General features: G+C 41.6%; 1 protein-coding gene across 3 annotated transcripts in view; it reads left to right on the top strand.

Moving 5' to 3' along the window:
* STX17 (syntaxin 17) overlaps positions 1-18,546 on the top strand; it is a 105,013-nt gene extending 86,467 nt beyond the window's left edge. For all 3 annotated transcript variants that reach the window (XM_045006241.1, XM_045006239.1, XM_045006240.1), the window contains exons 5-8: positions 9,749-9,867; positions 9,948-9,998; positions 15,438-15,524; positions 16,250-18,546. In XM_045006241.1, coding sequence (XP_044862176.1) covers positions 9,749-9,867; positions 9,948-9,998; positions 15,438-15,524; positions 16,250-16,489 — 497 coding nt within the window. In that variant the 3' untranslated portion in view covers positions 16,490-18,546. The remainder of the gene's footprint in view (positions 1-9,748; positions 9,868-9,947; positions 9,999-15,437; positions 15,525-16,249) is intronic.
* The last annotated feature ends 1,465 nt before the right edge of the window (positions 18,547-20,011 follow it).

Here is a 20,011-nt window from a genome sequence, read left to right as displayed (position 1 = left end):
TGGGAGAAGAGAAAGGAAAGTTACCCCTTCAGTCTGGGTTTCCGGAGACCTCCGATACTATCATCTGCAACAGTAACTCGTCCTCCGGTACCAACACAGTCACCAGCCTATCACAAACATTTTGGGTACAAAGGGAACAATGTCAAGCCCTCATAACAGAAGGCCAGACAATCGCCAGGGCATCTCTCCAGGCCTCACTTGATGCAGCCAACATAGCTGCATGTTCCATGGCTACAGCAGTAATCGTTCATTGAGATTTTTGGCTGCAGTCCTCTGGTCTGCCCCACAAGGTACAAAACACTGTCAAGGACCTTCCCTTCAAGGGACCTAAATTGTTTAGTGATCCCACAGATGGGTCCCTTCATTCTCTTAAAAACTCCCAGGTGACACTGCAATCTCTGGGCATCTATGCACCTATGGGAAAGAGAAACTACAGTCCAGCGCGGATGGCTCAACAGTTTCACTCAGTCCCTATGAGTAAGGCTGCAAATTTGTCATTGAAGTCACAGAGTCTGTGACTTTTCATGACCTCCATGACTTCTGCAGTAGCCAGTGTGCCTGGCTTAGGGGCAGCTCAGGCAGCCCCTGCACCAGTCCTACCAGCTGCTGCTGGGGCAGACTCAGGCCACCGCCCCAACACCTCCCAGCAGCAGAATTTGGGCGTGGGGGGGGCAAGGGGTTGGGGCATGGGATGGGTCACAGGCCGTGAGTTTTTGTTTAATGCCTGTGACCTGCCTGTGACTTTTACTAAAAATACCCCTGACTAAAATGTAGCCTTACCTATGAGCCCATGAGAACAGCTGAGCACCCCAGGAAGAAGCACACTTAAAAAGAAGACCATCCTCTTCAGTGACCTCCCAGCCGGTGACATCCTCGAAACGGCTGTTATGACCCCTTTAAGGGTCATGAACTCTCTCCTGCTCCATTTCTTACCCTGCACATTATTCCATCCCCACTGTTATGAGGATCATCTCTCCCATTTCCTACCTTCCTGGGAGCTCATCACCTTGGACAAATGGATCCTGGCCATAGCTGCTGCCTTTTTTGTCTTAGTAATAGTCACGTACCAGCCTGCTGCTCAGTATGCTGCTCCTTTTTGACCGTGATAGTTGTACCTTCTTGAGAAATCGGTGAGGGGAGCGTTAGACCCTGAAGCATGGGCATCCACTTCAAGTCCCAGACAGCCAGTGTTCCTGTTAGCTGGTGCAAAACAGCTCAGGTCGGTACTAGCAAAAAATCTGTGCCACTGTCAGTCAAGGATCTGGGACCATGGAAAACCACCTCAGTACCAGCTTCCACTTTGGCACTGAGGATCGGTACCACCTCCTTACCAAGGCAACACAAGATAGAAATTACTTCTAGCATCAATCTCCCTCGTCCTGCAAATAGAAGTTTAAAAACTCACTCTCCTCCTGGGAACAGAGCACTAAAGCCACTCGTGTATTGGGGCAGGTGACGCTGGCACAAGCTTCCAGATCAGTACTGAAGAAGTATTAGACACCCTGCATGCCTATACCTGTCAGTGCTGGTGAAGACTTTGGCACTGATAGTACAGATGTTAATGCACTGGCTGATCTAATGTTGAGGGAGTAGTTATGTCTCTAGCACTGCCTTCTGTAACAGTGATGCTATGGTTGGTACCACTATGCATCTCTATCCTCATACCACTGAAATCACTGCAGATATCAGCACCAACTTTTGGAGAAAAGTCTACTTGTCTTTTCCATTACTGGGAAACATCTTTCCACCTTCCAGCAAAGAACCTTCTCTTTTTCATTCATGCAGATCAAGTGAAGGTATCATTACAATCTAGGGACACACACTTCAGAGCCCCTCTGGCCTAGCAGTGGCCTAGTCAACCATACCAAAACCAGCCTTATCTCTACAGTGCTCCTCCTTAGCCCTATTGGATATACTGGGGAACTTATCTGACTAAAGCACCCAGGAGATGATCACCGTTTTACCAGTCACAAAAACGTAGAACATTCTCCTTTTGTATCAATTGCCAGACTCTTGACTACAGAGAAGGAGGAGTAAAAACAGCTTGAGGATGAGGAACAAGTAGGTCTTGAGCCTCCTGAACAACACCATTCATCGTCTCCCAGCAACCTGTCATTGTCTTCCCCGATGATGCAGTCTTGGCTCTTGTACCAGCTCCTGATGATTTTATAGCCTTTTAGCAGCTATTCTCTTGCATAGCAGAGATCCTCAAAATAGAGACCTGAGTAATTGAAGAAAAAGCTCATAATCTATGTGACATATTGCATTCTTCCGCTTCTGTCAGAATAGCATTGCCAATTAATGAGGGGGTATGGAACAGCTTCTCTATAAGGAGAGATTAAAGAGAATGGGACTGCTCATCTTGGACGAGAGATGACTGAGAGGAGATATGGTAGAGGAGTGTAAAATCATGAATGGTGTGGCAAAAGTGAATAAGGAATTATTTACGCCTTCATGTAACAGATGAACCAGGGATCACCCAATGAAATCAATAGGCAGCAGGTTTAAAACAGTCATAAGGAAATACTCCTTCACACAACACTGATGGAGAAATCCCATTTATAGACTTGTTTGCCAACAAAGACATGTGTCCTGTCTTTTACTCCAGAGGAGGCATGAGCCCAGGATCCTTGCAAAATGCCTTTCTAACACTGTGGGATCAAGGTATCATATATGCATTTCTGGGTGATAGGGAGAATCCGACAGGATGCAGCCATACTGATCCTGATAGCTCTATATTGGTTGAAACTGTTCTTTCTGGTTAAAAGACAACCTCAAAATGTCTATTCTGACTCTGATAGCACTTCCAGACAGTCCAGACATATCACAGAACCAAGGTCAGATGCTTCATCCAGACCAGAAATCACTGCATTTGAGAGCCTGGTTGTTGGCTTGTTGAGTGTTTGCAGAGGCTGCTCCTTAAAAGTACAAGAAATGTTACTGCTAAGCAGAAAAGACCCTTACAGAGTACTAGTGAGAAAACTGAAAGGGAAGGATGGGGACCCCCCCCCCCGGTGATATATTTGTTCTCTTAGCTAAAAAGAACAGTGTTTTTTACAAAACATTTTTGGCATGAAACAAAAATACAACACTTCACACCTAACCAGCAGCTTTGATTCAGTGACACAAAACCAGGGAGATTAGCCTGAAACATTGAACATGGTAAACAGATTAGCAAAAGATCAGTCTTTATAGGGCTAAATTAATTTCTGGTACAATTCCAAAGAGAGCTACATCAGGGATGAATTTAGTCATTTAATATTTTTTTGTTGGACTGTGCCTGATGCTGGGAGTTGCATACCTCCCAGCGATTCACTGTTGCTTTATGGCCCAATGGCCCTGCTCGGGAATAGGGCTCTACACCAAGTGCTTGCGAGGCCACCCACTGCCTGCAAAGCAGCTGCGGGTGGTGCACAGCAGAGGCCCTGCCTTGCTGTCTTGCTACAGAATAAATAATGTTTTATCTGCTGCCCCCCTTCGCTGGAGGGAGGTAAGAACACAGGAGGCGGCAGTCCGCCCAAAGCAAGTTACAGGAATAGCGTTCCAGCGCCTGCTTTGCTGTAGCAAGGGGGAGAAGCGGTATAGAGATGCACAGAACCTGGCCCTGCTCCCATGAAAGTCTGTGAAATGCACAGGAGCTTTGCCATTCACTTTAATGCCAGCTGCATCTCTCTGCTCCTGCATGCACACAGCAGAGAGGGGCACGGCCCTGCAGGAAATGTTCAGAAAGTTCAGCAAGAGGAGCAGCCGGACAATCCACCCTCTTCCACTCTCTGACTCCACCACTTCAACCAAGCTTCATACTCAGCAATGATGATTGAAGTATTAAATTGCTTGTTTAAAAAAATTTCCCTGGAACCTAACCCCCCCCGATTTACATTAATTCTTATGGGGAAATTGGATTTGCTTAACATGGTTTCACTTAAAGTCGCATTTTTCAGGAACATAACTACAACGTTCAGTAAGGAGTTACTGTATTTCCGTGGCAGAAAGCAGACAACTTTGGTCTGTTGCACCAATGTGAACTAAGTCACAGATGATTGGGAAGTTGTGTTTTTTCTATTTTTGTGTATTGCTGAGGCATTAATGTGTTATATGTGCTTTTATTTAAAGCTGGGGTACTTTCCTCATTTTCCCCAAACAGATATTTAATACTGCTGTTCCTTGAAAGGAATATTTTTTTACCAAATGTGTTTGTATGTACGTGTAGTACATCTGACACTCTGCACGGGGTGGTGATTATTGGAAGGATTAGATTTTTTGGAGAAATATTGGTAAAGTGTCAATTTCATCGTACATTCAAACTGATGGAAAAAATATTTCCATGGATAATCAGAATTTACAGATAGGTAAAGTAAGGAAAATGTTGTTTGAGAAATAGTTTAAGGATATTTACATTGTATATTTTTAACGTGATGTTGACAAATTGTGTTTTAATTTGTTTTAATTTAATGTGGGGGGAGGGATAGCTCAGTGGTTTGAGCATTGGCCTGCTAAACCCAGGGTTGTGAGTTCAATCCTTGAGGGGGCCACTTAGGGATCTGGGGCAAAAAAAAAATTGGTCCTGCTAGTGAAGGCAGGGGGCTGGACTCGATGACCTTTCAAGGTCCCTTCCAGTTCTAGGAGATTGGTACATTACCAATTATTACCTTAACAGAGACGACTAAGGGGGGATATGATAGAGGTCTATAAAATCTTGACTGATGTGGAGAAAGTGAAAAGGAAGCGTTATTTACTCCTTCTCATAAGACAAGAACTAGGGGTCACCCAATGCAATTAATAGGCAGTAGATTTAAAACAAACAAAAGGAAGTATTTCTTCACACATCGCACAGTCAACCTGTGGAACTCTTTGCCAGAGGATGTTGTGAAGGCCAAGACTATAACAGGGTTGAAAAAAGAACTAGATAAGTTCATGGAGGATAGGTCCATCAATGGCTATTAGCTAGGATGGACAGGGATGGTGTCCCTAGCCTCTGTTTACCAGAAGCTGGTTATGGGTGACAGGGGGATGGATCACTTGATGATTACCTGTTCTGTTCATTCCCTCTGAAACAACCTGGCATTGGCCACTGTCAGAAGACAGGATACTGGTTTGGATGGACCTTGGTATGACCCAGTATGGCCCTTCTTATGTAACAGTTATAAAGCTTTAACTTTTTGAATCTCAACAACTACTGTCATTAAATAATTGTCTGTTCCCCCACCCCCATAATTTCCTGTAACTGTGAAAATTTAGATTGATAAAAATAGAAAGGAAGGCTTAACAATAACCATTGATATTATCCGTTGAAATTATATAAAAAAAAAATTAATTCTGCCAGGCATGAGCATGAGACAGAGGTAAGGTGGGTGAGGTAATATCTCTTATGGCACCGACTTCTGTTGGTAGAAGAAACAAGTTTTTAAGCTTCACAGAGCTCTGCCTGAGATCAAGCCTAGTATAAGCAAGCAAAGTACATTTAAATAACATTAAGGTCTGAATCACAGGGAATAACCACACTGTTTGCTACTGGCCAAACATTTAAACATTCAAGGTTGTTAGGCCCAAGATTTGCACTATTTTGAACCACCTTTTCCCCCCAGTACCGTGTATACGATGGGATATGTATATTTGTGCAGTTCGTAAAAGCTGTTTTTGAAAGACTCTTGTGACACATGAAGGGCGGGGGACGGGGGGAGTAGCTCCCTTTGATGGACACCCAGCCTGCCAGTTAGCTGTAAAATCCCCCTTGGTCTGTTCTGTGCTTGCTTTACCTGTAAAGGGTTAACAAGCCCACAGGTAAAAGAAAAGGAGTGGGCACCTGGCGAAAAGAGCCAATGAGAAGGTAGAACTTCTTTAAATTGGGAAAGAAACTTTCCCTTTGTCTGTTGTTCTCTAGGCTGCAGGGACACGGAGCAGTAATGCTGTAACCAGCTTTAAGCCAGGTATGATTATAGATTATCAGTTCATACCTTGAATCTACTTATCTGGAGCCTCAGATATGTAAGTAAAATTAGGGAATGTTTACTTAGATGCTATCAGGTTTAGTTCTTATTTTGGCTTGTGGATCTCCTCTGTACTAACCTCTGATGCTTTTAACCTTTAAGCTGAATCCCCAAGAAAGCTATTTTGGGTGTTTAATTTTTGTTATTGTTTCTTTTAAGATCTAACAAAAAGCCTAAGTTCCAGATATATTTTTTTCCTTTTTGTTTTTAATAAAATTTACCTTTTTTAAAAAACAGGATTATATTTTTGGTGTCCTAAGAGGTTTGTGCATGTTGTTTGATTAGCTGGAGCCACAGCTAATTTCCTTTGTTTTTCTTTGTCAGCTCTTCCCCTAGTGGGGTGGGGGTGGTGAAAGGGCTTGAGGGCACCCCACACGGAGGAATTCCCAAGTGCTCCTTCCTGGGTTCAAAGAGGCTTTTTTGCATTTGGGTGGTGGCAGCGTTTACCAAGCCAAGGTCAGAGAAAAGCTGTTACCTTGGGAGTTTAATACAAGCCTCGAGTGGCCAGTATTAATTTTTAACATCCTTGCGGGCCCCCACTTCCTGGATTCAGAGTGACAGAGTGGGGATTCAGCCTTGACAACTCTTATTTCAGTGATGGTTGCCTTCAAGATGGAATAATTTAAATCACCAAGCAGCAAACTTTAATTTAAATAATTGATTGTTTTGGATGTGTACGTTTTAGTTATTTTCCTAATGAAGGGTTTATTCTCATTGGTTGATAACCATTTAAACATTCTGATTTGTAACCAAATACAGCCTTTACACAAAATTTGGTAATGTTTTGCACACCAGCAGGACACACCATATCTGTACACATTAAAGCAATTCTATAGTTTGCCATACATCTATTCAGCTTCTTAATTTTGACTTTTTTTTAATGTTAGAAAATGTTGAGAGACATGTTTCTTATATACCGGGTAATAAATTTTTATCTGGAATTCCTGTCAAGCTGCATTTGGATGGAAATTGGAATTCAGTTAGAATGTACATTTTAAAATGGTTTTTATGAGTTAAATAAAACCACCTTAAAAGTATTGGATACATAAGAAAAAAAGAACGTGTATTAAAACATGTTTTGCATTTAAAAGGATCTGATTTATCAAAGGAAGTTTGAACTGTAGTTGATGAACTGACAGATTGTTTCTGGTCACCATAGGCCAGATTTTCAAATGCATTTGGGTGTCTAAAGAACAGACAGGCACCTAATCTATTCACACACTTTCAAAAATCCCATTAGGCCCCTAACTACCATTGAAATCAGTGGGCCTTGAAAGCAATAGGAGTCAGGTGCCTAACCTGCCTAGGTAGTTTTGAAAATCTGACTAGACCTAGCTGCATCTTTTGGTACCTAAATACCTTTGAAAATCTGGCCCATGTCCTTCATCTCCCACCTGGTTTTTATTCATAGAATGGCAGAGGAAAACAAGCCTTCCTGCTTTTTCAACTCCCTATTCATTTCTCAGTTTTGAATGAACTAGTCCAAAGGAAGATAATTTTCTTTGTGCGCCTGCTACCTAAATTGAAACCAAAAATGACTGAGACAAAAGCTTTTCCGCACGACAGAAACTGGAACTTCTTACACGTTTGGAAAAAAGTAAATAACATGCTCCATTGTAAAGAGTGAAAATAATATAGATTCTTAATGCAGCACATGCCTTATGAACCTTGAGTTGACCTCAAAAGTTAGATGGTTTCCTCCTGATTCTGTAGATAATTAAAAAAGCAGCACCCTTTAACTCATTAAAATCTGAGGAAGGCTCATTGATACAACAGGCTTTTATTTAAATTTAAATTATTCTAATGGTTATAGTACATGTCGGTTGTCATAATTTAAAATTAAATTTCAAATAGGGTTATTGTTTAAAATCATGTAAATAAAAAAGATAATCAGCAAAAATCTAATTAAAATAAAATATCTGATTTTTTAATTTTTTACAAACATTCCCCCTCCCCCGTTTTTATCCACCCTTGTGTGGTTTTGTATTATGATTTAAGACTTTTATATTACTGTAGTACCTAGTGTTCTCAGCCAAGTCAGAACTTCATTGTCCTAGGTGCTCTGCAAAATACAGTAAATGGCAGTCCATGCCCGAGGAGCTATGGGAAAGGCATGTAATCAATAAGGCTGCTCTATCTAACTGTTCTTTAATGTGTGGAAGGAAGAGAGAGTGCTTTAAGGCTTCCAGAGCAATATGCATGTTAATCAGAATGTAAATAAACTGCCTCCAACTTCATATAATCTCTGATACTTCTCTTTAATCCTTCAAAAGCAAGAAAATTTAGAGTTTAAAATTGACACTTCATCCCTTCCAATATGACTTGATATTATTGCAGAGGTGTCTGAAGCAGATAATATGGCAGAGCTAGTCATCTTACAGATCTCGGGAGCCCCTATTTATTGTTTGATGTGTATTTGTTGGAGATTTTTATTACAGCACAGAAATTCTTCTGCTGTACAGTGCGCTACTTCAGACGTGCCACACAAGTTGTATGATTAGGGAAACTGTGACCAAAAGGATAAATGGCTTGATTTTTTTCAGAAGAGCTGGTTATTCACAACTCCAGGTAAAGCCAATGAGAACTTAGTGATCAGCATCTTTGAAAAATTGAGCCCTAAGTGACTTTCCCATGGCGACAAAGGGAAAGGTATCCAGTGTTGGATCCCAGCCTGCTTCCTAGCTCCCTGCCTTGTGCTCAGATCACTAGGCCATGCCTCCTTCTAAAACTAAGTATTAATTTAGTTTTATTTCCACAGTTACGTTATATAAAAGACTTAATATGGAATTATTGAGAGAAGGGTAAAAAACTTAACATTAGGGGAATAAAAGAACTAGAGTTCACTATTATCATTGCTTTGAATAAAACCTGAATTTGTTATTAAGGTTTTGGAAGCATATTGAGTTCAGCCTCCGTTGTATCACTTACAAAGTACTGTTGACATAAGAGAAATGCACAGGGTTCTGGTCGATTACTTTACTTTATAAAGTGACCTTTCTAGCTGTTCCTTGCAATACCATCCCATGTCTCCTTCTGCCACACATATGTGTTCCTTTGTATATGTGTGTGTGTGTATATGGAGAGGACGGGGGGGGGGAGGGAGGGGAGCAATATCTGTATTTGAGGAACCCTCTTCCATACTTCCAACCTTTTAAAAGCCCATTGTTGTTATCATGGTGCTGTTATCTACCTGGTCTTAGGGTTTAGAATTGAGCAACACTCTATTACTCTCTTATTAGCATTAGCAGGGTTTTATTGCTCTTCTTCTGCAACAGCCATCCTTTCCTAGCTCCTGCTGGCTCAGAGTGGGAAAGATGGACTAGAAATGGTGCACTTAACCATAACTATGTGCACCATCGCTCTGATTTCATGCATGATTTGTTTATATCTATCATAGATAAATTAAAAGTGCTTATCCTAGGCTTTTTTTTGCTAATTTTTAAAATACACAATCTATACAAAATTAATTAAACCTGAATTAAGCAGTATAATTTGATAGTTGTTTTCAGAACAAATCTGGAGAGTGTGTCTGTTCTAAGAAATTTAATATTTTTTGGGAGAAGAACATTTTTTAAATAAGATCTGTGGTGTTCAGAATAGAACTTCGCTTGTATAAACTTTTTAGGGCTATTGTCTGGCTTGAACTGGATCAATTGTCATGTTATCCTCAAGTAATATTAAGATATGAGAAGACAAATAATTTTTTGCAGCCTGTTTTCTAATTGAATACATGCATTTATAAATACCATGTTTTCACTCAGAGCCTTTGTATAACACTGGAGCTGTGGACACTTCTCAGAGTTTTATCCAGATGTACTCCCCACTCCCTGAAATTCCTCAGGATGAAAATGCTGCTGAATCATGGGAAACTTTAGAAGAGGTACATTGGAGCTCCCTTATATTACCATTTAAGTTCATTTTCTTTAAGCAAATACATAAGAAATCATTTTTTATTTGTAGGACTTAATTCAACTCAGCCAGCTGGTGACTGACTTCTCTTTGCTAGTCAATGTAAGTATTAATCTAAAACTCTAGATAAAGAATTGATAAAGACAAAGGCTGGGGGACTGGGTGGCTCAAATAATTGGTAAAGAGATAGTGGAGACTTTTGTCACTGATTTGAAGTCAGACTAAGTTGCTACTATTTAATGGCTGTTCAGCAGCCTAATATGAAATTGTCTCAGCCCACTTATTGGGGCACAGAAATTGTATCACATTTTGCCCCTGTTAGTAGCTTCAGGAAAATGACAGTGACTGAATGGAGTCATAGAATGGTCCTTCCTAATCAAGATTTCAAGGCTGTGAGGGAAGTTTGCACTCTTGATCTCTGTGCCGTATCTCATGTATGGATAAATACTGTAGAGAACTCGTGTTTCCAAGTCCGTCAATCTGGCACTTTCCACCAGTCTTAAATAATATGTACACATATGCGCACACATCCTCATGCATTTCACTAAAATATAGGTGCATGGGGGAGATAACAGTACAAAAGCTAGACCCAAACTCTTGGGCTTGGTTCTGCATTCCTTTTACATCTAAACCCCCACTAAAGTCAGATTCCCCCTTTTTTAGAAATCTAGATTTAAGAATAACCTTTGAAGAAGAAGAAGAAAAATCAGTAGTGTGAGGATCAGGCCCCTGAGGTCAATAGATAAAACTTCCATTTTGTTAAGTGAGGAACAGGAACATGTGCTAATTTATTGGAGCTAAATGACCTTTAATCATCTAAGCTATTAATAACAGGGGTAAGGAATTTGCTTTACTATCCGCTGTCTATCTTGACAGTGACCATTTAAGAATGTTGTCATTTTACACTGCATTACTGTATTGAAAGCCCTCATGAGGTTTTCAGGATAAAGATTTACATTACATTCTTCAGTGAGTTTTAAGGTAGGCCCCCTCTTTACCCTTGGTTTCCAAGCACCATGTTGCAGCAATTAGGAGCATTCAATAGCACTGGCTTAACATGCTTAATTGCCTCACCATGAGGAGGTCTGTGAAGCTTGCTGAGGAATAACAGACACTAATGCTATTCTCTCTGTGTATCAACAGCTTCCATGCTGCATGCATCTTGACCATTGAGCCCTGTTGATTCTGATCCTGTCTAGGCAATTTTTCTTTATATTTTGAGTCCTCTTACTTCAAAGAAACTATTGCTAGCTGCTCCTAGTCTTTAATTTTTGCCAACACAGAAGCTGCTGATGGGGATAGTTTTCAATCCAAATTCCTTTGTTAGGTTCCCTTTGCATCATACTAACCATTAGAGAGCGTGAACATTAGAGCAGGAGGTACAACAGTTTTCCTACTGGGTTTCCACACATTCTCAGCATTTCAGGTTGTGGTGAGAAGGACAAGAGAGACTCCACTGAACAAGATTTGTGTTTTTGCTTACTTAGTCAGGACTTCAGGAAAGGATCTAAAGTTTCACCCACATTCCACCACAACATCTCATAGAAGAGAAGAAAGAAACTCTGTATGTGCACAAATGTGCCATCTATTCTATCTCCCACCTGCCTCATAATAGATTGTATATACACAGAAATTGTACTGATTTAATTTACATGGTTTTTAGAAATTGCTTGTTTAAATTGGTTCAACTCCCTTATGAGGATGCTTAAATTGGTTTGAGTGTCTTATAACAATTTAGGTTAAGTATAGGTTAAGTCAGTTAATGGTCAGCATCTCTTTCCATCTTGCTGTATGTGTAAAAACACGAGTGGAAACACTGTTTGGGTGTCCTCCAAACATGGCATCCTAGTCAGTTATCAGTGATTAAAACTATCGTTATTGGGTGCACATCTCAATACACAGAGGTTTTTTTTAAGTGGAAAATTATGCACTGCTCATGCACAAAATGGGCTGACCTCCATACAGTGACTTCAGTGGAGGTTAGCGGGCTCAGCACCTTTGGAGGATTGATACCTATAGGATTTTCAGACACTTAATCTGTAACTTCATTATTTCCAAACCAGGACTTGAGCCATAACTGTGCATATGTGATGCTGTGATATTTTCTGGGAAAGCAGTCAAAGTAAGAGAAACAAGGTGGGAGATGGCGAGAGAGCAGGAGGAGGTGGAGACAGAACACCATCTTCTCAGGACTGTTGTTGCTCTTCTGTTAAAAGTGGCAGAAAAATATGAACCTTGAATGTGGCTGAGATACTGCTGTGGAGTGAAATACATATTGACAGTACCTTGCTGTTCTATTATGTGTTCCATCCAAGGATCTCAAAGCACTTTATGATGTCTGAAGACTCTCAATACCCTTGAGAGAAGAGAAAGTATTATCTCTATTCCTTAAAACAGGGAAACAGCCTTGGTCTACACTACAAATTTAGGTCGAATTTAGCAGCATTAGATCGATTTAACCCTGCACCCGTCCACACGACAAAGCCATTTTTGTCAACGTAAAGGGCTCTTAAAATCAATTTCTGTACTCCTCCACTATGAGGGGATTAGCACTGAAATTGACCCTGCTGGGTCGAATTTGGGGTAGTGTGGACGCAATTCGACGGTATTGGCCTCCGGGAGCTATCCCAGAGTGCTCCATTGTGACCGCTCTGGACAGCACTCTCAACTCAGATACACTGGCTAGGTAGACAGGAAAAGCCCCGCGAACTTTTGAATTTCATTTCCTGTTTGGCCAGCGTGGCGAGCTGATCAGCACAGGTGACCAGGCAGAGCTCATCAGCACAGGTGACCATGGAGTCCCAGAATTGCAAAAGAGCTCCAGCATGGACCGAATGGGAGGCATCTGATCGCTGTATGGGGAGACAAATCCGTGCTCTCTGAACTCCATTCCAAAAGATGAAATGCCGAATATTTGAAAAAATCTCCAAGGGCATGAAGGTTGTAACAGGGACCCGCAGCAGTGCTGCATGAAATTTAAGGAGCTCAGGCAAGCCTACCAAAGAACCGGAGAGGCAAATGGCCACTCCGGGTCAGAGCCCCAGACATACCGCTTCTATGATGAGCTGCATGCCATTTTAGGGGGTGCCCCTACAACTACCCCACCCCTGTACTTCCCTCCTCCCCCACCCCTCCTGGCCTACCTTGGCAGTTATCCCCCCATTTGTGTGATGAATTAATAAAGAATGCATGAATTTGAAACAATAACGATTTTATTGCCTCTGCAAGCGGAGATCAAAGGTGAGAGGGGAGGGCGGTTGGCTTACAGGGAAGTAGTGAACCAAGGGGGCGGGTTTTCATCGAGGAGAAACAAACAGAACTTTCACACGGTAGCCTGGCCAGTCATGAAACTGGTTTTCAAAGCTTCTCTGATGCACAGTGCGCCCTGCTGTGCTCTTCTAACCGCCCTGGTGTCTGGCTGCGCATAATCAGCAGCCAGGCGATTTGCCTCAACCTCCCACCCACCATAAATGTCTCCCCCTTACTCTCACAGATAGTGTGGAGCACACAGCAAGCAGTAATAATGATGCGAATATTGGTTTCGCTGAGGTCTAATCAAGTCAGTAAACTGCGCCAGTGAACTTTTAAACGTCCAAAGGCACATTCTATCACCATTCTGCACTTGCTCAGCTTATAGTTGAACTGCTCCTTACTACTGCCCAGGCTTCATGAACCATGGGAGCAAGGGGTAGGCTAGGGTAGGTGCGACCACACAGCGCTGCCGACTGGGAGAGCAGCCTGAGGCAGAAGCCTCCAGCTGGCATGATATTCCAGGCAGGACTGAATCTCCATTAGACGAAACTTAAAGAAGAGAATGACCTGGAGTCACTTCCATTTTTGTCCAGGTGCCCCCAACCGACCTCACCGAGGTCGGCCAGGAGCACCCATGTCTGCCCGGGCGCCTCCGACCAACCTAATCGAGGTCGGCCAGGAGCACCCATGGGACAACGACGACGGTTAGCAGTTGTATTCCACTGTCTGCCATCCGCAAGGCAAGGCAAGGGGATGCTGCTGTGTAGTACTGCGTCTGCCAGCAGCACCCAGGAGACATGTAGTGACAGTGAGCTGAGCGGGCACCATGCTTGCTGTGGTATGTCATCTGCACAGGTAACCCAGGAAAAAAGGCGAGAAATGATTTTTTGCTGTTGCTTTCATGGAAGGAGAAAGGGGGGGGCCTGACGACATGTACCCAGAACCACCTGCGACAATGTTTTTGCCCCATCAGGCATTGGGAGGTCAACTCAGAATTCCAGTGGGCAGCAGAGACTGCGGGAACTTTGGGATAGCTACCACAGTGCAATGCTCCGAAATTCGATGCTAGCCTCGATACTGTGGACACACACCAGCGACTTAATGCGCTTAGTGGGGACCCACACAATCGACTGTATCAAATTGATTTCTGAAAAATCAACTTCTATTAAATTGACCTAATTTTGTAGTGTAGACATACCGAGTCACAGAAGTTTCCCAGGGTCTCGAAGCCTGTGACAGAGCTTGGACTATAAACTCAGCGCCTGATTCCCACTTAATCACAAGACCATCAATTCCCATTATACACATGGCTTATTATGTGAATTATGTCATATGTTGTAAGAATCTACCCATTCCTGTACCTGCTGTTTAGTTAAACCGTAATTAAGAAAAATGAATTTCTACGGAGGCTGGAAAGGCATGGGTGTTTGCCACAGACATTCATTACCCCACGTCTGACAGAACTGGGCTCAGCTATCGCACTAGAAAGAGTAAAACAAAGCTTGTTCTGAACAGAGATCTTAAATTCAGAACATTTAAAACTGTCTGCTGGACAGCCCATTGTGCTTTGTGACGGAATGAGGCTGGGGTCCTGCTGCGGTTTACAAATGAGGGGAAGAAGTATCTCATTTCCAAACAGCAGCTGAGGGAGGCTGCTCACCGAAAGCTCAAGGGGGCTCACAGTCAGAGTGTGACTGACTGGGGAAAGTGGAGCATTTTTGCATAAGTTAAACAAACATAAAGCATAGGATGGATGTGCAATTTCAGTGTTTTCAGCAAAGTCGTGAGAGTAGATCTGTAGAGTTACGTTAACGTAATATAGTTTCATAGGTAAAACATGGCTTTTGGGATTTCTTTAATCCATCAATGAAATGCCTTGTACCCTCTCTTATTAGAAAAGGAATTGTTTTGAGTATGAAACTCGGCATGAAGCATAAATGCTTGTTTGGATTTATTGGATTTTTCCCTGAGATGCAAATTCATCCATTCATATAACAGTAGATTAAATAAGAATACATTTTAGTTTGCTCTTTCTTTAACCGTATCAATACTCTGTATAATAGCACTCCATTTTATTACCTAATAGTTAAATTCCTTTTTGTAAGTGGTTTTGTACTTTCAGCTTGGTTTATCAGATGCTATTAATGAACTACCATTAAGGCTGCATGGCTACAGTGTGTAGCAGATGAAAGCTGCTGTGGGGCCCTGATTACAGGCATTAAAATAGTGTGTATTGGCTTACTGCTGCTTCCCAGCAGGTAACCTCACTCATAATTCCTTTGCATCTAGTCTCAGCAGGAGAAGATTGACAGGATTGAAGACCATGTCAACAGTGCTGCTGTGAATGTTGAAGAGGGAACCAAAAACTTGGGGAAGGTAGGGATCTATTCCCGCTGGTGAATCAATGGTACTCTGCCTCCCAGCAATCTTCTGTATTAACCCAATTGATCTGCCGTCTTTAATGCTGAGGGAACCAGCAATTAAGGAAATAAGGAAGAAATGACACATAGGTAGTGAAAAAAATCAATCTCTTGTAATGTTCTATTACATCCAGTCTGCCAGAAAAGAATTGCTCTGGCCTAAAGCCTCATTATAAGGCTGTTCTGCTGCTTCTTTCAATGGAATACCTGCAAAACCAGGCAGCAGAGTGTTAAATGATTGGCTCATAAGAGTCAAATGAGTGTGAAATGAAAGGATACCTGGGACACATGCTGCTGTGATACTAAACCACATTTATATCACTAATAGTTGTTAACAACCCACAAATATAGCATCAGCACGTTACTGGAAAGTTTCTGGGCAGATTACAGTTCTTACATTTGTTTTAATTATGTAGGCCAGACAGTGGAATATTATATTGCAAATATTATCAACCAATAGCAATTAAAATGATCTGTTTTCCTACTACACATATGGGATAGCTCAAGTTTGAAGCAGTTAGGGCACATTCTCCCTTACTGTGGAATAGTGTATTTTAAAAAAAATGTAATTTGTAAGGTTTATTTATGAACCGAGAATTAGGGGTGTATTGCCAAGAGTAATGAGGGGAAAATGCACATCACCACAGGTGTGTGTTCTAAACAGATTTTTTTTTTTTACAGGCTGCAAAATATAAGCTGGCAGCTTTGCCTGTGGCAGGTGCACTCATCGGTGGAGTGGTGGGGGGTCCTATTGGTCTCCTCGCAGGCTTCAAAGTGGCAGGAATTGCAGCTGCACTTGGTGGTGGGGTATTGGGCTTCACAGGTGGAAAATTGATACAGAGAAGAAAACAGAAAATGATTGAGGAGCTCTCTTCCAGCTGTCCAGACCTCCCTAGCCAAAGTGACAAAAAATCCAGCTGAAGTAAGATTTCACTATGACTAGGACTGGAAATAATAGTTCCAGTGATGACAACAAATATGCAATCTTCACTTTGAACATAAGTCTGTTGAGGGGTGAAAAGTGGAAGGTGAGATAAGTACTGTCAGTCCTGTAATTTTGAAAGCCGTAAGGAATATATTTTCATCATCAAGAAATATGCAGCCCTAATGAATAATGGGTTGTGTGCCAAATTCACCCCTTATTTTGTGTGATGATACTGGAGTGGGTTTAGTTGAGAATCCAGAACAAATAATGAAAGGCTTTGAAGCATTCTTACTAGAAAAACTGAGGGGTCCAAAGGTCTGGAGCACTTTTATTAAGTGATTTCAAAGATTAGTACGCTATTAGTACTCCTCTCTGTCTTTTAAACGTCACATTTTGGTTCAAATGTTAAAAATGACCTGGTTTTACTCTTCATTTGTTTGTATGCCCAAGCCCTCATACTGTCTGGTGTGGCTCTCTTTGCTCGTCTAAACAGATGCACAGACTGGCAATGGGGCCTGAGGGTTAAGGTTAAATCGCATTGTTTCAGCTGTGGTGAAAGCTTAAGTAAACCCAGCACCTGCTTGCATTATCGAACTCAACCAGAGTAGTGGTGCTGCTGCCCTCCCTTTCCAGAGCACTACATTCACTCTGCTCTTTTTAAAGAAAAGTCTTTTTTTTTCTTCTTTTTTATCCATGTCTTCCAAATCCAGCTTCTTCCCCCCTCCCCAAATCCAGGCCCTTCTCTCCCTCTTCAAACAGCCAAAAACAAAACAAAACAAAACAAAAAAACACTCCCGGGGATTGTTTGTGCTAGGAGAGGTAGCATTCCTTCACTGTTCTCTTCCCAGCCTGGCACTGAAAGCTGCTTTGTGGGGTTAATCCCCCCTCCTGTTTAAGAAGCACCTTGCTCAGGTGCTCTTCTCCCTTTTTCCTCCATGTCTTGTTCACAGCCTGCCTCCATCAAAACAGTGGTGGGACAGGACAGAAGATCATTCAACAAAGACATTGGCTGCTGTTTATAGCAATGTCAACTCATCAGTCCTTTATTCCCATTCCACCTATTCAGCGAGGCTGTAGTGGGGATTTAATGTCACTTTGTGACCTACAACCATCACATCTGGAAGACAAAGGACTGTGAAGCTGGCAATCTTGATGAACTCACCAGTAACTTGTCAAGTGGTGACATCATTAAGTGATCTTATCACAGTTTCAGTAATGTTGATGTAGTTCAGATGTGGTGGGTTCACCTAATGCTTATGTATGGCCTGGTCAGGTATGCTTCTTGCTCTCTCCAGCCACACAGCTGTTTAGTTCTTTCTTCAGTTTCCACTGGATCACTTCTGCCAGGCTGAATTCTTTACTCTTAGTAGACTTTTAGCTCAGCATAGCATTCCTCCAGGACTCAAGGTTTGCTGGTGTTCTCCATAGTGTTCTTGCTCACAGCTGCCAGTATGGGTAGTTAGCTCTTTTCCTAGCCTGTGATACTGTCTTCCTCTGGAGATCTGCTATTCATTTATCCTATTTGCTTGATTTTCACTTGGACCTCTCTGCACCTCCCATCTTTAAATATATGGCTTTTAACAAGTTTTTAATTTCACCCAGCCCTGGATAGTCAATAGTGGCAATCTGTCTTTGCCACCCCCATTCCAGCACTGCTGTTGGAGCCTTGTGGGAAAACACAGGCTATGCCATTGCTTCTTTAAGATCTCAAGTGGTCTCATCTTCCTGAGACCTATTTGACTGTACAAAATAAACCTCTAAAAAAAATGGTTACTTAAGTGGAGTTTTATTACACAATGTTGTTCGGTTTTCCATAGCCCAGCAGGGAATTGCCACTGCATCACATTTAACAACAAAAAAAATGGAGCTCCGTTGCAACCCAGGATTTGGCACAGTCTGTGGAAATAATTGTCTTCTAATGGTGGGATTATGGGTTTTGGTGCCTAAATATTGTAAGCAACTGTTCGTTTGAGCACAAGTTTCCTGTATAGGGTATTTCTTTCTTAATTATATAATTTATTAATTACATGTAAAATAAAAATGTGAACCCAAATGTGCAGCTGTTCAGATGTCTCTTAAGTAAGACTTTGCTTCCCTGAGCCTGTGTACACAAGAATGGTTTTCACAAGTAATCACTAAAATATAAATTGACAAAACTGCATAGTAGAAGCTAAAGTGCCTACATCTATAGAGGGCAGGCAGAGGGAAAAGGACCTCCTGAGTCATCTAGCTCATTTGCTCATGACACAAATACTTTCTTTAAATGCATGAACTGTGACTCTAAACACTGCTGCTAGACTTGTAATAACTGTTACACTAGGCTGTTTCCTTCCTTATCTAATACTCTTTACCTTTAAACTTTTCCTAAATTAACTAAAAGCCATTGTTTGTTGTAGGACTGTCATGGGACACACATACTTTCCTTCCGTACACTACGGAACCACTACATACTATTTTACATGGGATGAAAATTTGATGAAGGTGTGGTAGCACCGTAACAGCGTGTAGCTATAGAACTGTAGTCTTTTTGCACCACACTATTCATTGTACTGTTGCATACAAACTCAGTTTAATAGGTTATCACTTTATGGCCAAAATTATTCATATTTTTAGAAGCAGCAAAATGCAGTAAACAAAGTATTTTCATTACATTTTGTATGCACGCAGAATTTAGAATACTGTTAAACCTGCAACACTATTGGATTATAAACATTGACGGGGGGGGGGGGGTTATTTGCTTAGAAGGAAAAATGTGGGCTCCCTGCAGTAGCCAAACAAACATTTAATTTTCCATGGACACTAAGAAATATCTGGAATACAAGCCAGGCACTTCCCCCGCAGACTAAATAAGCGTTTTTGCCTTCATTTTCTGAAGAGGGGTATTATTTTTATTTAGAGTGGCACTGTATTTCCTTTACAGGAGCTAATGGATTACTACTGTTTTCAAGTAATTATTTTAATAATGCAAAACAATAGTCTGTATTAATATTTAAAACAACCTTTTGTTGAATTAGGAAAGTATCATTTGCTATTGTCCTCACTTGAGGAAAATATCTAAACCACTGAAATGTAATGGTGGATGGACACAGTGCCTGAAGTGTTTTTCATCACATTGTGCATCTGCATAGAGGCTCACCACACTATGCCCTATATTTATGCTGTACATTAATGTTGAAATTCAGAAGTGTGCATAACTAGTGTCATCTATGTGGTGCCTTCTATGCATGTTACCTGTGCTCAGCCACCTCCATGTTCAACTATCCACTGAAGAGCAACATGTGCAACGTTGCTTATAGACCATGTAATTGATGTGTACAGACAGTATTGTTTCCCCTTCTCCTTAACACCGAGTGCCTGTCCTTGGGGTTAGGCGCTCTTGAAGGCAGGCTCTCTGCTTCTTCGTTGGTTATGGTAGCACCTATGACCTGTGTGGCATTTTCTAGCCAAAGTATAACAGCAGCATTGCCAATAGAGGTTTAAAAAAAAATACTCAAGCCAGTTTGGGCTACTGTGTTTAC

Source organism: Mauremys mutica, chromosome 2 (genome assembly GCF_020497125.1).
Source record: "Mauremys mutica isolate MM-2020 ecotype Southern chromosome 2, ASM2049712v1, whole genome shotgun sequence".
Classification (NCBI taxonomy): domain Eukaryota; kingdom Metazoa; phylum Chordata; order Testudines; family Geoemydidae; genus Mauremys; species Mauremys mutica.
This window is presented reverse-complemented; position numbering and strand designations above follow the sequence as displayed.